This window comes from Dipodomys merriami, unplaced genomic scaffold, assembly GCF_024711535.1.
Source record: "Dipodomys merriami isolate MVZ:Mamm:240054 unplaced genomic scaffold, mDipMer1.0.p SCAF_372, whole genome shotgun sequence".
Taxonomy (NCBI): Eukaryota; Metazoa; Chordata; class Mammalia; order Rodentia; family Heteromyidae; genus Dipodomys; species Dipodomys merriami.
In genome coordinates this window covers 501,508-524,651 of record NW_027205293.1, presented here as the reverse complement: position 1 = coordinate 524,651, position 23,144 = coordinate 501,508, and the positions used below count along the sequence as shown (strand labels likewise).

Genomic DNA, 23,144 nt, shown 5'->3' with positions numbered 1-23,144 from the left:
ATTAATTTGTCCAGTCTTTCGCACACAGTGAATAGATGGTAACTTCTGATTTTCAATCTTAATATGCTGTGTTTTACAGATTTCAGGAGCAGAGTCTGAGGTATTCCTTGTTTTCTGTTTCATTGTTGAAATGCCAGAATACCTTACAGGGAGAAAGAACAATGAAAGAGTAATATCACTGGAGGAAGTGGATGGTGAAGATTGGACACACACAGAAACCTGCTCGGTTTTAAAGAATTTGACTGAAATTTCTTTAATTTGATCGATTTTTTTTGTAAACTTCCACTAATAACTAGAAGGCCATATTTCATAACTGATCTAAGTCCTCCCCACACCCTACTCTTACAAAACAGTGACTTCCAATCAACATTCTCAGTTCTGGAAGAACGATAATCATCCTCCTGCTTTGGTCTTTAAGGATAAGGGAGAATTAAATTTAGCATAATACTTTTTTGTTTCAAATGTCTATCCTAGTTTCAACTACTTAAAAATCAAAATCTTTAAAGCATAACTTTACTTACATTATTTCTGAAGAAAAATTTCAACTATTTGAGATTTTCTTAAGTTTGGATAAAAATGCTGCATATTCAATAAAATATCAAATGTTAAACCTCATGAACATTAACTCTAGATTTAAAGGAAAAATAAAATTTTCCATTATTTTACAACATTTGGGATTCCATAGGATGATTGTACATTTGCTATCTGATCTATTTACTGATTTGTGACTTACATATTTACCTTTATTGACACAATTCTTATTCAAAGAAGTTAGATTTGCTTTTTAAGATTTTTAGTTTATCTTCTCTTACTGCTTATACTCGGGATTGCATTTTCAAAGTTTCCTTTTTACAAAGCTCAGATTTTAAGTATTTTCACATTTTAGTCTTTGGACTTATTCCTTTTAAACAAATTATTTAGTTCTACATTTGGGTGGGACTTAAAAAGGGGAAATTGATAGCTTCACAAATCTTAAAATGACTTTGTCAGTGTCTGTGGACATCATTGCTATGCATGCCTACCTCTTTCTTTTCCATGCTATAAGTTGTTGTGAACAGAAGCTTCATTATGATGGGATGTGAAATTATTCAGTGGGAAATGTGCCCAGCTCAAGTCCTCCAAATATGTTGCCCTGTAGTGTATACTGCCCCAATTAGGTTTGCTTTGATGTGTTGGTGATTCCTCTTTTGTTCAGTCTTAGAATATTAAAAAAATCTATGATGTCCAAAACTTGTATTTGAACACAATAGACATGAATGTATCATGTTATCTAAAATCAACTGCTTTGGGCATTGCAAAAGGATTTTGTCCTTTTCCTAAAGGATTTTGTTTTTTTCCTTCACTTCCTGTATGTAGTCAAAACTTATAAGTGGACCACTCATGTTTATTCTACACATTAGTTTTATTCTTTACCTGTGTCCAAATGGAATTTAATGTGGTTTTCTTGGTAAAAATAAAAATGATTTAAAACAAGTCCATGGAAACTTTTTTTTTAAAAAAACTTTCAATGTTGAAAAATTCCATTTGGAAGATGTAATAATGTTTCCCACCCCTCCATAAATGCGAGTTCCAAAGTATATGCTAAGGAAACACAAAACTAACACAGGTGAAGGTGTTGCATAGTTTTATTAATAGCGTGTTTTAATATAGAACCCTTGAATGACAGGTGGGCAGGCTTTCAGAAGACACCTGAAAATGTATAGGCTTAGTACACAGGTTAAGAGAAAAATAGGCCACTAAACGAATTTTGTGTGTGTGTGTGAAAATACCATAGAGAGGGCTTACAATTACATGGGTAAGATAATGAGTACATTTCTTATCAAGCATTGTTACCTCCTCCTTTGACTAAACGAGATTTTTAAAAGAAATTTTTGAAGAAAAAATTTAAAAGACAAAATTCAAACCTTTTCCTTGTATAATATTCTTCCTTTTTACGCCCCCCCCCGACAGATTTCTCACTGAACACTTGATTTTTCTAAGACAAGGATTTCTTTTTTTTTTAATTTAATTTAATTTTATTTGTGAACATACTGTACAGAGGAGTTACAATTACATGGGCAGGATAATGCGTACATTTCTTACCAAGCATTGCAGCCTCCTCCTTTGTTTACCCTTCACATCCCTTCCCAGCCTCCCCCCTCCCCCCCATCCCAATCCTATTCCTTCCCCCCCTCCTCCCCCCACCCCACCCGCACCAACGTTGTAAACCTCGTTTTGGACATGACAACTTGTGCTTCTCATTGTTGCAACAGGTCCACCTGTATCCTTATAGAACTGGTTTTTCCCCATCTCCTCCACTAGTTATACTGACATCAAATATAGTGAAAGCAGGGGTTATACTGTGGGGGAGGGACATACAAAGCAACAAAGAGATAATTTTATAAATGCGTTAGAAACACATGCATGAAAGATAAAAACATTAAAATACACATCTAAGGGTTCATTTTCCTGACATCACATTATCTGACCTTTTCCGCTTGACTCATACATATACTAGATATTGCAAATAAGGGAAACCATGGGACCTATGTTTCTTTGGGCCTGGCTTACTATACTTAATATAATTTTTTCCAAGTTTTTCCATTTCTTAACAAATGGGGCAATGTCATTCTTTCTGATGGAGGCATAGAATTCCATTGTGTATATATACCACATTTTCTTGATCCATTCATCTACTGAGGGGCATCTGGGTTGGTTCCATATCTTAGCTATGGTAAATAATGCTGCAATAAACATAGTTGTGCTGGTAGCTTTAGTGTGGTCTTGTTTGTAAACATTTGGGTAAATGCCCAAAAGTGGGATTGCTGGGTCATAGGGGAGTTCTATGTGAAGTCTTTTGAGGAACCTCCATACTGCTTTCCAAAGTGGTTGAACAAGTTTACATTCCCACCAACAATGAAGTAAAGTTCCTTTCTGTCCACATTCCCCTCCAGCATCTGTTGTTGTTAGAGTTCTTGATTTTTGCTGTTCTAACTGGAGTGAGGTGATATCTCAATGTTGTTTTGATTTGCATTTCTTTTATGGCTAGGGATGTTGAACATTTCTTCATGTGTCTATTGGCCATCCTTCTTTCCTCTTCAGAGAAGTTTCTCTTTAAGTCTTTCGCCCACTTATTTATTGGGCAGTTGTTTCTTTGAGGATTTGTTGTTGGGGGGCTTAATTTTTTGAGTTCCAAGTATATTTTAGATATGAGACCCTTGTCCGTTGTATGGCTAGTAAAGATCTTCTCCCAATCCGTGGGTTTTCTATTGATCTTGCTAGCTATGTCATTTGCCCTGCAGAAGCTCTGCAACTTTATGCAATCCCATTTGTCCAACCTTTCTTTGATTTGTTGTGTTTCCGGGTCTCTATTCAGAAAATTTCGGCCTGAGCCAAGGAGACCTAGGGTTTCTCCTATTCCATCCTGTAATGTTTTCAGAGTGTCTGCTTTGACTTCAAGGTCTTTGATCCATTTGGAGTTGATTCTGGTGCAGGGTGATATATAAGGATCTAGCTTAAGTTTTCTACATGTAAGATAAGGATTTCTAAGTGACGCTCTAAAGCATTTGCCAGAAGGTGGCGCCATAAGCCCGTGCTGGTGAGAACTGTCCTCGGTGCTGAAGCAAGTTTAGAGAGACGTGTAGGGGCTGAGTCCAGGGACTCCACTGAGTGCCCTGAGGTTGGTAGGTTCCAGTAAAAGATGCCAACGTCTGTCTAAAATGAAGGAAGGGCTTCACTTGTAATGCACTGGCACAATATTTCCTTTCCCGAATGTACTCACAAAGCTTTAAGGGACCAGTATTCACTATAATTAAAATGGTTTTGATGTCTGAAAAATGTGTATGTACGTGCTGAAAAGTGTGAGAACATGTGTGTTATATTTGCGTGTGTGTGTGTGTGTGTGTGTGTGTGTGTGTGAAGCATGCAACAACTTGAATTTTTTCTTATTCTGGCATTCAGCTGCTTAACTGAGCTTGCCCTTTATAATTCATTTCTCTCCCAATTCCCCAAGACAGCAGCCACAGCAACAACAACAACCCAAAACAAAACAAAAAATAAATAAAACAATCATCGGCAACACCCTTCCACACTCCCTCGTCCCAGAGCATGAAGATGGGCTGACTGTTCAATGAGGAAACACACATAGGGCTGAAGCACACAAAATCCATCTCTGGCCACCAATTAACAGTAATGTACAGACTGACCTAAAGCTGTCCAGTTTTCCAGTTGGGCTCCATGTGTCTCCTTTTTTCATTTCCTATTGCCACTCTGGGATGCTGACTAAGAATTTGACAGAAATACAAAACCATGGGAAGTTAGGAGAGTTGTTGTTGTTTTTTAAATAATCTCCCACGAGTTGGGCTGGGTGGGAGGAGGCTTTTATTTGTAACAACATTGGTCAGACCTGCAGATTGTGTGCGTGTGTGTGTGTGTGTGTGTGTGTGTGTGTGTGTGTGTGTGTGTGTGCTGAGTCTGTCAACAAAAAGGGACTGGAATGTAAAGAAGCTGGGCTTGAAGGAGAGGAGGGCGGGGACCTAGAGGAAGGAGACACTCGGGGTTGGGGAAGTGCTGGGAGAGGAAGGTTAGCGTGGGAGGAAGGGAGAGTGGCTGTTGGAGCAACACTTAGAGAAATGCAGAAAGGGTGCTGAGCAAGAAGAAGGCTACTGAAAGGGACGGCTAGTGGCATGAAGCAGGGAGGGAGATCCGAAGAGAAAAACAGGAGGGAGAGTGAAGGAGAGGTAGGGAGGTAGGGAGGGCAGTAAGAAGAGGCCACAGAAGGAGCGTGGAGGATGGGCTTTCTCTAGTCCAGACACTTCGTGGGATTGGAGAGTGGGTTTTGTTGGTTTGTTTTTGTTTTTTGTTTTAGTGAGGGAGACTCTGGCTCTGGCATCTTAGTTGGGCAGCGGCAAAGTAAAATGGACAGCGAGAGGCAGACATCACAGCCTCCACTTTGCCACCCAGAGATTTGGGAGCGGATCTCAAGCTACCTTCAGTTTTCTAGCCGGAGCCTCTGAGCGCCCTGGACCTCGGGAGCCAAGGGAGCTCGGGTCCTAAGAAGCTACTCCTGCCAGATGCCTTCGCCAAAGCAGTAAGAACTTCCTGCCTGAGTCCCAGCCTCCCCTCCCCACTGAAATTCCCGACCCGAGGAGGAAGACCCCGGGGGGGGGAGGGGCGAGGGAGAGACTCTGCTGCGCTGTCCCCCCTCCCCCTCCCCCGCCGGGAGCGCAGGCAGGCATGGATGCGCTCAGCCTCGGTCAGGGCAACAATACCACGTCGTCCCAGGTGCCCTTCGGGACCGGCGGCAACGCTACTGGCATCTCCGACGTGACCTTCGGCTACCAAGTGATCACCTCGCTGCTGTTGGGCACGCTCATTTTCTGCGCGGTCCTGGGCAATGCGTGCGTGGTGGCTGCCATCGCCCTAGAGCGTTCCCTCCAGAATGTGGCCAACTATCTCATCGGCTCGTTGGCGGTCACCGACCTCATGGTGTCAGTGCTGGTGCTGCCCATGGCCGCTCTGTACCAGGTGCTCAACAAGTGGACGCTGGGCCAAGTCACCTGCGACCTGTTTATCGCCCTGGATGTGCTGTGCTGCACTTCGTCCATTCTGCACCTGTGCGCCATTGCGCTCGACAGGTACTGGGCGATCACTGACCCCATCGACTACGTGAACAAGAGGACGCCGCGGCGCGCCGCCGCGCTCATCTCGCTCACTTGGCTCATTGGCTTCCTCATCTCCATCCCGCCCATGCTGGGCTGGCGCACCCCGGAAGACCGCTCGGACCCCGACGCGTGCACCATCAGCAAGGACCACGGCTACACGATCTACTCGACTTTCGGCGCTTTCTACATCCCGCTGCTGCTCATGCTGGTGCTCTACGGGCGCATCTTCAGAGCGGCGCGCTTTCGCATCCGCAAGACGGTCAAGAAGGTGGAGAAGAAGAGAGCCGAGCCTCGTCTTGGGACGTCGCCCGCCCTGCCACACAAGAAGAGCGTGAACGGACAGCCAGGTAGCCGAGACTGGAGGCCGGGCGTGGAGCCCCAGGCGCCGGGGGCTCCTTGCGCCAACGGCGCCGTGAGGCCGGGCGACGATGGCGCCGCTGTGGAGGAGATCGAGGTGCACCGAGTGGGCAGCTCCAAAGAGCACCTGCCGCTGCCCAGGGAGGCGGCTGCCGCCCCCGGGGCCCTCGCCGCCTTCGAGAGGAAAAACGAGCGGAACGCCGAGGCAAAGCGCAAGATGGCCCTGGCCCGCGAGAGGAAGACGGTGAAGACGCTGGGCATCATCATGGGCACCTTCATCCTCTGCTGGCTGCCCTTTTTCATCGTGGCCCTGGTCCTGCCCTTCTGTGAGAACAGCTGCCACATGCCCGAGCTGCTGGGCGCCATCATCAACTGGCTGGGCTACGCCAACTCTCTGCTCAACCCCATCATTTACGCCTACTTCAACAAGGACTTCCAAAATGCCTTTAAGAAGATCATCAAGTGCAAGTTCTGCCGCCGGTGATGATTTCAGCACGGTGGTGGTGGAGGAGGAGGAGGTGGAGCAGGCGAGGAGGGGCCAACAGGATCAGGGAGTGGGGGGGAGGTCCCCCTTTCCGTCTGCACCCCAGCAGCCCTCCGGAATCCAAGCTTAGGCCAACTCACTACTTTCCCTCTGACTCTGTCAACTTGCGCGCACACCTTGCAGATCTCCCCTCCTCTTCTTCTTCGACCCCCGTGCGCCACGGGAGGGCGCGGCTGTGCATTCCCCGGGGCCAAACATTTCCAGCGTCAGAGAAGCCACTTTATGCTCACACTTTGGCCACGCACCAGTTGTGATCCCAGCAGTTCCGGTCTCGCTCTTCCGTACCCCAGATTTCCGCGGTGGAAGTTTAAACCTCAGAGAACCGAGGCAGAAAAACCCAGATCCCCAAATCAACTGTGCACACAGCCACGCACCCACTAAGGCTCCTCCCCACTCACCCCCAACCCGGGTCCCTGAGACGCCAGTTCACAGGTTTGACTTGGAGGGTCAGGACTTTGTTCCGTCCCTCCCGCCTTGTAAACGTCCGTTTTTGTTGGCTCTCACCCTGCTTTCCCCCGTTGCCCTCCCGAAGTAGCCTGGGCAAAGCGCTCGGCCGGACTTCGCTGGGTGCCAGCGGCGCCAAGAATTTCCATCTCCCTGCGCGGACTCGCAGACTAACTCCCCCCGTGCACAGTCCCTTCTCGCTGGGTTTCCTTGGACTCAAAACGAGTGGCTAGCAGGCGGGACAGAAGGGACCCAGGACCATTTCGTCTGCTCCCGCCGCCTTGTTGTCAGCACTCACCAAAGAAACTGACAATCAGACTGTGGGAGAGCGGCCTGGGGGTTGTGTAGGTTGCAGGAGCGTCTGTAAGGCCTGGTGTCGCCACTAAGCTACTGCGGGAGGCGCCCGACAGCTGCACAGCGCGCGCCAGAAACAGGAAAAGCTTGGGATCTGCGCACCCCGCCGCTTCTAATGCGGTCCCGCCCCGCGTACCGCCAGGTAGCCCAGGTTTTCGCAGACTGGGTCACCCCGGCTCATGGCCCGGGATGCCCCTTTGCGGTTTGCCAAGCTGGTAGCCCTGGATTCTACCAAGCTCTTGCCAACTAGAGAGATCAAGAAAGCTGTGGGTGCTACGGGATGGGAAAGCGAGACTGGGGCAAAAAGGAAGACGACTTCCAGGCTCCCAGAACCAGACTCCCGCAGCTTTCCCAGTGGAACTTGAAATGGCAACTTGATCCATGGGTTTCAGACTTTTCCCTCTTAATGCTGTCTCTTGTCCCCTCCCAACAGGACTTGGGTTTGTTCCAAAGGACATCCAGCACACACATTAGCAGAATTTCCATTTCCAAGCAGGGATGCTGGGCTTTCAAACGCCTGGTCCCATTAGGTTAGCACTTTCTAAAATCTCAAAGGCATAGACTTTTAAGAAGTGGGATCCCAAAGGGCAAATCTGGGGGTGCTGTCTCTGCAGAGTTTGAGAATCTTCGAGTTAAACTGTTTCCTGGCCTTAAAACGCCAGTTCTACAGGAGGAAACTGTGTGGTGTGTGTCCTTTGAATTTGTGGAATGCTTCAAGCTTTTTCTCCCACATTTTTTTTTTCTTTCATCTGAGAAGCCTGTTAGAATTTTTGCTGTCCCCGGAAAGGGAAGTAATTCTGGTGCTGCGCTTGAATGTAAATTTCCAAACTTGATGGAGAATTGAGATTTGTCGGAGTTAGAGTCTAACCTCTTATTTTCGGATGAATAAGTTTCATTTCCCAGTAATGCCACCAACTTGGCGATTCTTAAGTTCGTCTCCCTTCAACTGTACCATTTGAATGATTTCATCTGCTATTTTGAGAACTGTGTTACATTTTTACAGATTGCAGAAGTTGCCAATGAAATAGTCGTTTGTGTTTATAAAAAGAAGGCCGAAGGTTGGCTGTGTCACTGGAAGCCATTACATGCTATTTGCCAAACTGAACAAAGCCTCCATGTGGTGGGTGTAGTTTTTTTTTCTTTATAACATATCCCATTAAGTAACTTTGAAGATGATTTTTTTAGACACAGGTAAGACTGTTAGGGAGCTCTGTGAAGATAAGGTAGACTAGTCCAGTACAAGTAGCATTCACTTGAAGTTTCAATTGCATTTTGGCTTACAATAATCGAACTAGAATTATACAATCAATGAAACTTACTAAACTATTTGAAAAATTATTATAATGTCCTAAATTCAATCCTCTGTAGTATGCCTTTAGCAGTATTACATTGGAAATTGTATGGACACTTTTTGGGAAATTTGTTGTTGTTTTGGAGGATTTACCCAAGATGGAGAAGGGAAATCCAGTGGTAATATTGCGAAGCAACCAAGAAACTAGAGAAATAAATTCAAGAGAACCCCTCCTCAGCCTTTTTATTTAAAGTAACTTGTATTAAGGTAAACTATTTATGCATCGAAATTGGCCTTCACTTTCCACTGTCACAATAAAGGACTTTAACAATGGCAATGCTACAATAAACTTATATAAGTAAGTCATGTATCTTTCTTTTATCAGAATCTGAATGTGTCTGACTATATTTAGGCATAATTTTTTTTAAAAAGGTAAAATGTAGTATTAGGAGAAGATCCTGCTATACATGTAAGGGGTCTGACACACAGAAATATTAAGAGAAAATAGTTTACAAATATTTAGTTTTCAACACCCAAATTCATCCTCTAATTTATTTCTTAAAAATCAAAATTAGTCTTAAAGAACAAAATCATCCTATAGTGTAGGATGTTCCTTATGTGTATCTAGTTCCCTGCAAAATTCGCTTTAGGCATCTGTCTAATTACTGTGGCAAGGCAAGAAAACATGCCAAGGAGAAATACAGCATTTACTGGGAGCAACTTAGGCCCACACCACCTTTGAAAAGCAGTAGGCCTAGCTTGGCTGTAACATTCTATCCCCTCTAACAGCTGGCTGGAAAAAATGGTTTCAGTAGGGAACACCTCAGTGTGTAGGATTTTGTCACTTCAGAAATATTTTCTTGCTGGTCTCATTTGAGAATGGGGTTCTGGACGTATGGATTCTCACTATGTGAAAAGTAATTCTTTTTAAAATTTTTATTATTAAGTGGTTGTATGAAGAGATTACAGCTCTATAAGTCAGGTTATAAGTATAGTGTACCTTGATCAATGTTACCCCTTTCATTGTTCTTCCCCATTATTCCCCTTTCTAGCCCTACTCTACTGTTACATAGTTCACTCTTTACGTAATGTACATTGAATATAATGACTGCATTTGCTCACCTGTTCTCGCTCTACTTCTGGTCCCCCACTCATTGCCCTCCCCAAATATGTTTCTGCTTCCTATGTTTCTGTTTATTTGAGTAAACAGTTAATTACTTATTCAGAAAAGTTACACCTTTGGATTTCTCCCCAAAGTATGCTACCCATTAGTCAGTTTGTGTGTTCATGCATACAGCCCTGTATATGTTATTATCGTGCATGTTTGTACTTTAGATCTAGCTTCCACATATGAGAGAAAACATGTGCTATTTCTTTCTCTGAGTCTGACTTACTTCACTTAACATAATTTCCCCCCAGGTCCATTCATTTCCCTGCAAATGACACAGTAATGTTCTAATAGATAAGTAAAATTCCATTGTATACATCTATCACATTTTCTTGATCTACTCATCTGTTATAGAGCATCTGTTAAAATAATTCTTAATTTACCTTTTATTTTTTTACTGGAATCATCAGTAACACTTCTTGTTTCTATTATGTTTGTTAAACCTACTGCTTTCTGGTGTCAGAACAATGGCTAGAGGATAATAAAAGCTCCATTAAATCTCAAGGGCAAACCAAGGTCAGTGCAATTATGGCCATAGCAGAGAACAAGCATAAGTTGATTCAGGTAATATATGTATAGAGACATATACATGTTAATGTATACACATTATCTCAATAGTGTAAAGTAAAATCAAGAGGACTGAAAGAATGACAAGTCTGTGAGGTTTCTTATTTGAAAAGTTTTATGTAAAGGTAACCCCATATCTCTTTAGGAATCAGAGTATCCCTTTTTGTTGCCCGTGTTTCTCCTCTGGCTTTTCTTCTTCCTCGGGGACCCTGGCTTGCTGTTTCCTACAGGCCTTCTGGAGGCCTCTGTCAACACCACAACTAAGAGAGGGGATTGTTAGCAGCCACTGCCAGTGTGACTATCAAGACTCGCTACTGTTTGATAATATTAAAATACCAACATACCAATTGAACTTAAAAATAATATGAAATACTGTCACTCTGGTGGAGTTTTCAACCTATTAGTACTAATAGGTATGCATGAATAATCTATTAAGCCTAAGTAACTACTTTTTGCAGAATAAAAGTGCTACCTAAAGATGGATCGCAGAAATTTGGTTCCATAGTCAGTCAGAGGACAAAGACTACTCTTGCCTGGGATGAGTTGGGAAGAGTAGGCAGGGAAACCTGGATAGAACATCCGGGACTGATGTCTGGGTAGGTGAGGGGTGGGCTCAATAGGCAGGCATGCTTGAGGAGGTAACAAAAAACGTATTTTCTGGTAAGTGAGTGCCTGTGATGGAATTTTTGTTTGGATTGCTAGATGCTAACAACCTGGGTTAATATGCAAGGAATAAACATAGAGAAAGATGTACACATAAAGTTTCCATGTGTTGGATCAACCTAAAGGGGTCAGGAGGAAGGAGAGTCTATGGTCTGAAGCTAAAGGAAGGAGGAATGGGGAAACTAAGTAAGAGGAATATGTTTTAAATATAGTAAGAGCAGAAGTGAGAACAGAAGGTACAAGACAAAGTAATTTACACTCAAGTAATTTTTCAATCTGGACAATTATTTTTCACAGCACATCTAAATTTGAAGTGGGGAAGAGCAGATCTTAGTAGCCCATTAGAAGATCACTCATTAGGGTGATCTGTCTGTGACATGTATCACCAGATTGATTGCCAGGATTGATTTGGCTGATCTTAGGTAGGTAGATATCCTCCTTTTCTCCCTACTACTCTTTAATGTAACCCTTTCAAAACTGATTTCTTAGCCAAAGTATATAATCTTTCGTAAAGAAAATGACCATTCTTTGGTCAAAGGTATACTAGCTTTGTTTCCCTACCAGGACCTCCAAATCTGCTCCAGAAATACCAATTACATACTTTTAGTGACAGTAGAATATTTGCATTGTAGTGGGTAAATATGGATAAAGATGCTTAAACCATTTGAAGCAATTAAATGTCAGGCTAAAATAATCCTATATAACAGGCATGGGTGTCTCATGATTGTAATCTTAACTGTTCAGGAGGCTGAAACCTGGAGGATTTTGGTTCTGCTCTAGATCAGACAGAAAAGTCTATGAGGCTCTATCTGGAAAAGAGCAAAAAACAGGGTTGGAGGCATGGCTCCAGTGGTTGAACGCCAGCAGAACAATCTTGAGTCTTTGAGTTTAAGCCCTGGTACCACCATCACCACCATCATCAAAAATAAAAATAAAAGCTATCAGACAATATATCAAATTGATGTGATCACTAATAGTGAAAGGCTTCTGTTGGAAAGTGATTTCAATTATGTGTAGTAATAAAAGACAAAGCATGGGAAGTTGAAGTCTGACAGAGGAAAAGGTAAGCAAGTACACCCTGTCTGTGAAGAAGAGAGAGTTAAAGATTTTGGTGAGGTTTTCAGTCAAGGAGTTTTAGGTGAATGACAAAAGAAGGGAAAGCTGTAGATCTCTCTTTTTGTAGCTTCATTTGTTCATCTGAAAAGGCTTTATTTTCTTCAGAAAGAAGATCCAGCTTGTATGTCTGAGGCCTGCTGGAATACACAGTGATTGATGTCACAGCATTTGAACGATCTGCCATTTGAGTAAGTGTGTTAGGAATGCTACCACACAAAACAGAGGTTCGATCAATTCCCTGACAGATGACTGTAACTTTAAATTGTGAAACATGCTAGTCAACTTTTTGACAAGGGTACTATATCACCATCCCTCTCAATGAATAGTAACCCTAAACTATGGTGTCAGGCTGTGTGTTAGGAAGGCAAAAAATTGGGTCTGTCCTGTTGACCAAGTAGGTAGATTGGACTGACCCATTGTGTTCTTCAATTCCTCCTATCAGAGTCATAGGAGACCTAGTTGATCCTTATACAGGTTATTCCTAAAAATAAATCTAGAGCCATTAGTGTCTTCTAGGGATGCTAAAAGAAAATATTTGATAAACTGACTAGTATCTGAATTAAAGAATGTCATTCCCAGCCGGGCGCTGGTGGCTCACGCCTGTAATCCTAGCTACTCAGGAGGCTGAGATCTGAGGATCGCGGTTCAAAGCCAGCCCGGGCAGGAGAGACTGTGAGACTCCTATCTCCAATAAACCACCAGAAAACCGGAAGTGGCGCTGTAGCTCAAGTGGTAGAGCGCTCGCCTTGAGCTGAAGAGCTGAGGGACAGCGCCCAGGCCCAGAGTTCAAGCTCCACGACCGACAAAAAAAAAAAAAAAAAAAAAAAAGAATGTCATTCCCTACACTCTTTGGATCCAAGAAATTGAACATCAAGGTGCTGGCAGGTTCAGTATCTGGTGTGGACTTGTTCCCTAGCTCACAGTTTGGTCATCTTTGGGGCTTTTGCTTCATATAGAAGCATCTGGGGCATCTTTTTATCATGGATGCTAATCGCCTCCTAAAGATACCTGTTAATACCATCACACTAGTGATTAAATTTCAGCATTTAAATTTTAGGGCATACACATTTTTATATTGTTGCAGCAAGGCTAAGTTATCAACAGCCACTTCAGTATCTGGTACTATTTCAGACATTTCCATGCCACTATGTCTAACTATGTGTTCTGGGAGCCCACCAACCTTTTAGAATGTTCCCAGGCCAAGATTTCAAGGTACTGTCTTATTTTGGTAAGCAGTTGTTCTATTTTATTTAAGCAGGCTTCATCCTTGAAACAGAAAGGTAAACAGGCTCGCTGTAGCAGAAAGGAGAGAGGAAAGGAAGGCAAAGATAATGGAACTCACTGATCTTGTTATTTAGCTATAGAGATGGATGGGAAAGTGTTTTGAAACTTCTCCAAGGTCCGTGAAGGGAAAGATTTCTATGAAATATGGCGTGCGTTGTGGTCTCTAGAAGCAATTAACCTGACTTTGGAGGAACTAAAGAAGACAAAAATGCAGAAGATGAAAGTTGATTTTCTCCTTAAAGGAACAGTAGAATAGAGCACTCTCACTGTAAATATTCATTGAAAAGTGTTGTTTATGTAAGCATCAGAGAAAGGGGGATTTATGGAAGATACCAGTCCCAGGGTAGTGGAAAGCTGACTTGCACTTACATGTGACCAATATCTCTAGAGCAGTCACAAGTGAACATCATGTTACATGCTCAGAACACACAGGGGAAAATCAGCTGAAGTCTCTGTTTAGAAAGTTTGTCATTGTGACTGATTTTTTTTTAGAGCCTATCTCTTTTGTAATATGTTTATCAGCTCTAGACCCAGAGATGAGATACATTTCTAAGCAAATAGACCTTGAAGTGTTTTCAACACACACACAAGAGATTTGCATGTAGAACAACATATGTTGTTTTATAGAGGCATTTATTTATTTGTTTGTTTGTTTTTTGTTTATTTATTTATTTGTACTGGGGCTTGCACTCAGCTTGGGTACTGTCTCTTAGGTTTTTTTGTTCAAGGATGTTGCTTTCCCACTTGAGCCACAGCTTCACAGCTTTCTGATGATTAATTGGAAATAAGAGTTTCATGGACATTTCTATCCAGGCTGACTATGAACTGGGATCCTTAGATCTCAACCTCCTGAGTAGCTGGGACTAGAGACATGAACTACCAGTACCAGGCTACTGATTTATCATTATTTTTTGAAGCATTGGGTTCACTCAAGGTCTTTTGCATGCTTGTCATTGAGCCATTTTAATCTTAGTTACTTTGGAGGGATTGTTTTGTGCTTTTGTCCCCCAGGTTGGCCTTCAAATGACATCCCATGTTGATGGGATTAAAATGTTCTTTAAGATAGAATCTTACTAATTTGTTGTCATTCAGGATGGCTTCAATGAGCTATGATGACAGATCTGAACCATTGTGCCATGCCAACCCAACTTTGATGTTTTTGTGTTTTGTTTGTTTTGTGCAGTTGTAGTCCTTTGAACTTAGGCCCTTCTGATTGCTAGGCAGGTGCTCTACCCTTTAGTCACATCCCCAGCTCCAAGGCTGTTTTATTATACCCTGAATTTGGGCTTGCCTTGTGAATCATCTTTAGGATAAGATTGATATGGCGCCAGTTCTGATCATAGAATTCAGAAGACCTTGCCCTCTTCCATTTGCTCCTTTGTAGCCCTGGTCAGTTGTTATTGAACAAACTCAATAGCTGGCAGCTGAGAGTCCAGATGGAGCAGAGGAGTCATCTGAGTTGAGACTGTGTTGGATCAGCTACATCCTGGTTGACTTAGTCGCTGACTGTACACACAAACACGAACACAGCCAGAACCAGAAGGATCTTCCAGTTTCATTCAGTCCAAATAGAAAATTAAATAAGTGGTTCTTATTTTAATTTTGGAGGGATTAATGATACTGAAAAAATAAAACTACCAAATAAAGTCTTAGACCTCAAGGAGTTTATGTTCACGTGCATGAGAAAATATACAACAAAACTCTCTTTTTCTGTGTTGTACATGTATTATATCAGAAAATAAAATCTGAGAAAAATATCTAGCCAGAGAAACACAAGAAATTTCTTGTCCCCCACCCCCTCCCCCCCGCCCTCTCCCCCCCTGCTCCCTGCTCCGAGGAGGGACAAGAAATAAGTGTTCTTACATGCATTCAGGGGATGCTTAGAAAAAGTTATCATAGGCGTGTGTTTGAGGTTTGTTGAAAATGAGTACTTGTGGTGCTGGGCACTGGTGGCTCCCACCTGTAATCCCACCTACTCAGGAGGCTGCGATGCAAAGGCTCATGGTTCAACTCTCTACCAGCTTGGGGAGAAAATTGTATGAGGAATAATTTTAAAATAACCAATAAAAGCAGGCTAAAGGTGTGTGTGGCTCATGTGGTAGAGCACCAGCCACGCAAGCAAGCCAAGCAAACACTAGGCACTGGTACTCACATCAAATCCTCAGCAAACAAAGAAACTTACAAACAACATACTTGTATGAAGAAAACACAAATTTTATGCAACTTATTGTTTAAACCACAAAAGTTTAGGAAAATACTGGGAAATTTCAGATTTGAATATTTCTATTTCCTGATTGGAGTATCATTTATATTGAATCTATGAATACTCAGCTTCTTCAGCCTACCAGCTATTGGGAAGCTGTCAGTAAAGTTGTATCAGGTTATATGTATTTCTACAGCCCTGAAAATCTGACATATGTTCTACATGGGTAAAAACTGCCTTGGTAAGTAAGTCATCTGAGTATTTCTTCCTATGGCCCTAAGTGTTGCCATCTTGATATATTATAGAATTTCATTTTGGGAATAGCTTTGTTGAGATATACTTTACATTGGTTATTATGAAGTCATTTTAAGTGTATAGTCTATAGATAGTCAGTACATTTATAGGACTTGCCACTATCATCACAAGTTTAGAACATTTTCACCACCCCCAAATATCAGTTAGCAGTCACTCCCCACTTCTCACTAACCTCAAGCCCTAGACAACCATTGACCGCTTTTTTATCTTCCCATTCTAGATATTTCATACAAATGTAATCCTATAGCACTGTGTCTGTAACTGGTTTCTTTTATCAGGCATAATGTTTCCAAAGGTCTTTCATGTTGTAGCAAGTATTGGTGCCATATTGTAATAAGGGTTGGTACTTTATTTCTTTTGTATTGCCAAATAATTTATTCAATTGTAAGGACAGACCATATTTTATTTATTCATCAGTCTGTTGATAAACACTGAGATCCAGTTTTGAGTTGTTATGAATGATACTGCTATGAACATTTGCATATATGGTTCTGTGTGGATGAATGTTTTCATTAATCTTTGTTATTTGCCTAAATGAAACTGCTGTTGGGTCACTACAGACAACTGTGTTTAACATTTTATTGTATTTTTTTGGTAGTGGTGGGGCTTGAACTCAAGAACTGGACAATATCCCTGAGCTTTTGTGCGCAAGGCTGGCACTTTGAGCCACAGCACCACTTTTAATTTTCTGGTTAATTGGAGATAAGAGACTCAGAGACTTTCCTGCTCAGGCTGGCTTTGAACCATGATCTTAGCCTCCAGAGTAATTAGGATTACAATGTGATTACAGGGACCACTGGTGCCTTGCTCAGGTATTTAACATTTTTTGAGACATTTCCAAACTGTTTTTCAGAGTGGCTGCAACATTTAAAAACCCCAAGCACAGAAATCCTGGCCAATAGGTATTGGTATTTCAAAGTGGCATTCATTTGTATTTATTTCTCTAATGATCAAAGTGTCTATTGTCATTTGAAAATCTTCCTTAGAGGAAAATCTATTAAATTATTTGCTGATTGTTGAACTGGGTAGTCTTTTCATTATTGAATTATAAAAGTTCATTATATATTTTAATTATAACTCTTTTATTAGGTTTATAGTTTCTGAAGATTTTTTTCCATTTCAATTGTTTTTCACTTTCATCATGTTATTTGAAATAAAATGTTTTCAATTTCTATTAAGGTCAATATGCTTAATTTTTTATTGTGTTTTGTGTTTTTGGTGTTATACCTAAGACAGTCATGAAGTTTACTTTTAATGTAAGGTTTAAGAGTTAAGTAGAAGCAGAAAAGGTCAAAAGCTATGTACTATATAAGATGATGCTAAGTGAAATGAGCCCTAAGACAGAGACACAAGAGGTTTTATCTTTGTTGCTGTTGTTTTTAATATACCTATAATGTACTATGTAATTTTTTGTTTCTTTTGTGTGTTCTTTCTGCATGGTACAACCCCCGTTCTCACTGTATTTGATTCTGGTGCCCTGCATATTTTATATACATTTTTCTAATTTGGGGAGGAGAAGGGAAATAACAAAATGCTGAAGCAAGGATACAGGTTGACCCATAGTAACAATGAGATGTACAAGACACTATGCTGAAAACAAACTTTACAACTTTGGGGAAGGGGGAAGGGTGAGGGAGGAGTTGGGGAGGTAGGGAGGGAAGGGATGGTAGTGGAAAAACAAAGGAGGGGGTAACAATATTAGATAGGAAATGTACCCATTACCTTACTCATATAACTGTAAGCCCTCTGTACAGTATCTTTACAATAAAAAATATATTTAAAAAAAGTTAAGTAGAAGTTAAGTTTTTTTTGTCATGGTCTCAAACGTGCTAGGCAGGAGTTCAGCCATTGAACCTATGCCCTCAGCTGTTTTTTTCATTTGCTTTACTTTCTTTGGATAGAATCCTTTGCCTTAATTGTTCTTGGGCATCAAGTCTCCTATCTCTACCTGCCACAAGTGTGACCTTCTATTCCTGGCCTTTTTGAAAATGGCTTTTTCAAATGCTTTACTAAGAAATAAAAGAATGTCTACAAACTACCATCGTCCATGTGCTGGACTTCTTTTTCTTATTTTAAAGAATTAAGTTGATACAGAATAGCATTAAGATAGAGCTTGGTATCTCATCAAAACAGAACAGAACAAAACAAAACTAGAAAATGTACTATCCCTCCTCCTTGACTTTGCTCTACCTCTACCTTTGTCTGGCATTGATGTGTAACTCCCTCTTCTCTCTTCCTCTCTGTACAGCGTGGAGTTATACTAGTCTTCACCTCTAATAGGGGTATTAACCAGTGCTTTCAGTTCACAATGGTTTGTACAACAGGCTATTCTGTTATACCACGTTTAATTAAGGCTCTCCAGAGAAACCAGATGGCTACTTTAGTTGAGCTGCCAAAGCAGCAGCAATAAAACTCATAAAATGTGGAGAAATGACATTTTCTTTTTTTGCTGTATTTCAATCCTAACAGAGAATCTAAATGATGGGGACTTCAAAAGCTGACTAGGAAATTTACATATTATTGAGAGTTTGGGTGTTTTCTCCACTTGTAATCTCAAGCATATTTGTTTGATAGGTTTCATCTGCTGACATTATAAAGTTTTGTTTTTACAAGGTATGAAAAAAATTAATGTTAAGTTGACCTAATTGTCTGCTTGTTTATTAGTATTTACATTGTGATGATACAGTATGTGATCCTATTTGATTAGCATATATAATTGGTGTGAATTTCTAGTGTGTTCTTACCTGGATGTTTTTTGATGTATCTTTTTATGCTGATTGCTTTAATATGAGTCTGACCTTCAAAAATCATACTTTAAACTAGGTTGCCAATAAGGGTTTGCTTGCTACTTGGATCACTGAATTTTCATGAATACTTACCTATGCATATCTGCATATAATGTACAATTTGACATACCTAGATATGTCAAAGTTTGATTGTAAAGTTTGATGTGTTTGTAATAAACTTCTGAGATGGGGACACATGACAATGTGTCACATCACAAGTGAGAGGTGCTGCTGACATATATTGGGTGGATGCTGTTAGACATCCTAAAATGGATGAGGCGGTCCCCCAACAAAGAATAGTACAAATTATCAGCAGTAATGTGTGCATTTAGGAATATCCCAAGAACAAAAGTTCATAAGCTTCATTGCATTTCCCAAATGTTTCTTAACTTTTCCAGAAACTTTCACACATAGAATGGCTTATAATTCCTAAATGATTTCTGAGATATAGAAATGAAATTATTATTATTATTCCCAAATAATCATGCTTTTTACTTGTGAAAACTGACATGGAAAATTAAGGTGATTATCCAAATGGTTGCATGACTGATTAGTGATTTCTGTTCCTACTCTGACTGTAGGTACCAAAGTAACAAGCTTACTTCTATGTTCCTGAGAAGAAAATCAGGCTGTTAGTGCTAGAGGACAGAATGTCCTATATCATTCTTTTTTTTGTCTCCTATCTCCTCAGAAGAAGGAATAATTCACCTTTCTATTACTAAATGCTATGAGAAGAATATCATAGCAATCTTTCAATTAGAGTATATGTATTTACAGATACAGTTTATAGTCAGTTAATTTGCATTTAGCATTAATCCTTGTATACAAGAAAAGTGAATAATAAATTGAGCCTATGAATTCTGCTCATGTAGCTGTGGTGAAATCAAACAATTGAAGGAGTATGAGTGTTTCATGTTTTTCCTCTGCAAGTTTTAAGTCATGCTACCTTTTCAGCTGTTGTACACTAAATGAGTTTATGATAGAATGCCATTAGCCAAGGTAGAAATTTAAGAAGAGAGCCTGAACAAATACTGATTCATAATGACTGCAATATTAACCTTGGGTAATGGTTTCAGTGATATTCAGAATGGTGATATTCAGAAGAGTTAACTTAGAAGAAGATATCATTGACAAACTACTCATAAATCACTCTGTGCTGTGTTGGCTAGGAATTAGATCTCTAAGCTCTGTTAACATTATGAGATAACATCATTCATTCTAATGATTGTGATAATAAATTTTAAATCAACTAGAGCTGTAGACTAAATCATCATTATATACACATGAATCTTCCAGAATAAATGCCATTTAAATGCTTTCTAATACATCTCACAAGCCTTTGAAAGAAAATGAATAGAATGCCTAGGGAACAGTTAGAGACATTCACTTAACTTCTTGTCCACCTGTCAATCAAAGGTCTCCTAAAATTTAGCAGAGATTGAAATGAGGATTTGTGTGAACTTAGTATACTTACTGAGTTTCTGTAAGATATCTAGCAGAGAGGATACTATAAAGAGGCAGAGGGATTCTTGCATTTTTCTGCAGTTAAACATTTCATTAGTTGGGTTACAGACTGGGGAGTTCTTGGGGAGAGGAAGAAAGCCCAGTGAAAGAGAGAATGCCTACATAACAGAATATAAAGCAAGTGTCACCTTGACTGTAGATTAGAAGAAAGCCAAGAGAAAAAAGAGTAAGAATAAGAGGGAAGTGATATGATCCCACAGGGGGTGTTTTCAAGCTGGTTATTTAGTTGAATGGCAAACAAGCCACATTATCTACTGAAGTAGTATGAATAAAATGGAAGAATAATTGTTAGTACTTATATCTTAACAGTTATTCTCAATCCTGCCTCCAAGTTCAAATTAGCAGGGAGGTTTTAAATATTTGCGAGGCTGCATCCCTGTCTAGAGCTGCGATTCATTGAGATTAGAGTTAGGCCTGAGAAACTACTCTTAAAACAAAGCAGAACAAGACAAAAGCAAGACCTGAATGAGTGGTTCTAAAACACACAAAACCAGGACCATAGAGGGGTTAGACACTCTAGGATGGCTTCTCAGGTTAGGGTGGCACAGAATATGCTTGATGCTCATAACTTGGGACCAAAGGCTTACAGCAGAGTTTAGTATTTGGTACTGTCTATAGACTGGTCCTTGGTAAAGAATGAACAATCACTTCACTCTTGGTCGCCTCTTTACCTCACGGAGTGTATGAGATCCAGCAGTGTGATGAGGAAGTCACCTAGAACAGTCATTGGCAATGTGTCCTGATTTACAGAGGGGCCTGCAGGGAATGTCCTTGACTGCGATATTTGGAGTTACAACTCAGCATAATAGAAACTGAGAGCAGACTTTAAAACAAAGTGATCAATAATTAGGCATGAGTATGTTACATATGCATCAGTTTAAAGTTCTGTGACAATGAGAAGATGGTTTCCCAAGCTGAAAAGCTAAATGCTGTTCTCTGAAAACAAGAACACTCTGTCAATGGTAGAATGCTCAGTGTCAGGTAACACACACACACACACACACACACACACACACACACACCACATAGATACCACATGCATATCACACCACACACACATATATACAACACACATACCATCCACATACACACTGCACCTATACACCAACACACAGCATCCACACTACACATACATATACCACAACCACACATACCACACACATATGCATATACCACAAACCACACACACCACACATATACACATACCACACATACAACCCTTCCACACCATATAGACACCACACACATCACACACCATGCATACATACATATAACACACATACCATACAATATACACGTATCCACACACCAACTCATGCACACCACACACACATACACCACATACCACACACACCACACACATACACTCACATACACACACCACATACATCACCCCCCAGCAGAAATTGCATCTGTAGCCACATAAAGACGTTTTATGATCTGAGTTTGTGATATACCAGTAGTCTGGGGCTGTGGAATGAGGAGATGACAACTATTCCATGGAGCAACTCATGAACACTGGGAAATATTAACAAGAAGCTAGAAGGTATGATGGTAGCCAGAGTGTCAACCAGCACAGTTTTCATCTCCAGCAATCATAAATCTTTGATGTAGTTTTTATTCTCTGTTCATAGACAGGTTATTTGAACATTTGACAAACCAATATTCTTGAAGGGAAATTGAGCACCACACATGGTGCCCTGAGGAAGGGTAATTTTCTTGAAGCCTCTGTCCTGGCTCTCTTATACCACCTGATAGATGCTGCTAGAAGCTGGTTAGATTGTTCTTATCCTGCTTAAAATCTCATTTATTGAGACTAAAAATGGAAACCTTTAAAACTATGGAAGGGTTTTCTAGTTTCTGACTGTTGTTCGAGTTCTCACATTTAATTCTCACCCTTCCTAAGTCATTAATAGAGTCAATTAGAAATAGGGAAACAGGAATTAAAATACAAAGATTCCATCAGCTGTGCAGAGGCTGTGAGAGAGGCTGTGCTGGTTGATCTCAGTTGTCAACGTGAAGGGAATGAGAGATGCTTAGGAGGTGAGTGAAGTGCAGGGCTGAGTGTGGCTAGGAGGGCTCTGGACTTCTAATACCCGGACAGATGGATTTACAATTCAGATCAACTATTGGCGGTGGCAGAACTGTGGAACGGTGGGCCTGGTTGGAGGAAGAAGGCAACTGGGGAGGGGAGTGACCTGAGTTTGGGAACTGCATGTTGTCCCTGACTGCTTCCTCCTCCTCTCTGCCTCCCAGCCATCAAGAAATGAGCAGCCCTTCTCTGTTATGTCCTCTCTGCCATGAGGCACAGTCCCTACAGACCAACTCATGGCGCCATCCAACCACACACTGAAATCTCTTGAGTTTTGTTGTTTGTCTGTCTTTTTCCAACAAGACTAGAGTTTGAAGTTAGGGCCTTTGCACATGCTAGGCAGGCTCTCTATGATTTGAGCCTAATCCTTCAGTCTTTTTAGATAGAGTTGGACTAAGATCCTCCTGTCTATGCCTCTTGTATGGGGTTAGAAAGATGTTACCATGCCTGTCTTATTCATTGGCTTGAAGGTCTCTGTCTCTCTGTCTTTCTGTCTCGCTCGCTCTCCTTTTCTCGCCTTCCTTCTTTCTCTCTCTTCTTTCTCCCTTCTTCCATTCCTCCCCCTCTTTCTTTCTTTCTTTCTTTCTTTCTTTCTTTCTTTCTTTCTTTCTTTCTTTCTTTCTTCCTTTCTTTCTTTCTTTCTTTCTTTTTTCTTTCTTTCCTTCTTTCTTTCTTTCTTTTTTTCTTTCTTCCTTCCTTCCTTCCTTCCTTTCTTCCTTTCCCTCCCTCTCTCCCTCCCTCCCTCCCTTCCTTCCTTTCTTTCGTCCTTCCTTCCTTCCTTCCTTCCTTCCTTC

The 23,144-nt window shown here is 41.2% G+C and overlaps 1 protein-coding gene across 1 annotated transcript; it reads left to right on the top strand.

The window, feature by feature from the left end:
• Nucleotides 1–4,994: 4,994 nt before the first annotated feature.
• On the top strand, nt 4,995–10,429 carry LOC138804771 (5-hydroxytryptamine receptor 1A). Its single transcript, XM_069989197.1, has one exon. The coding sequence runs from the start codon at nt 5,215–5,217 to the stop codon at nt 6,481–6,483; it is 1,269 nt and encodes a 422-aa protein (XP_069845298.1). The 5' UTR covers nt 4,995–5,214; the 3' UTR covers nt 6,484–10,429.
• The last annotated feature ends 12,715 nt before the right edge of the window (nt 10,430–23,144 follow it).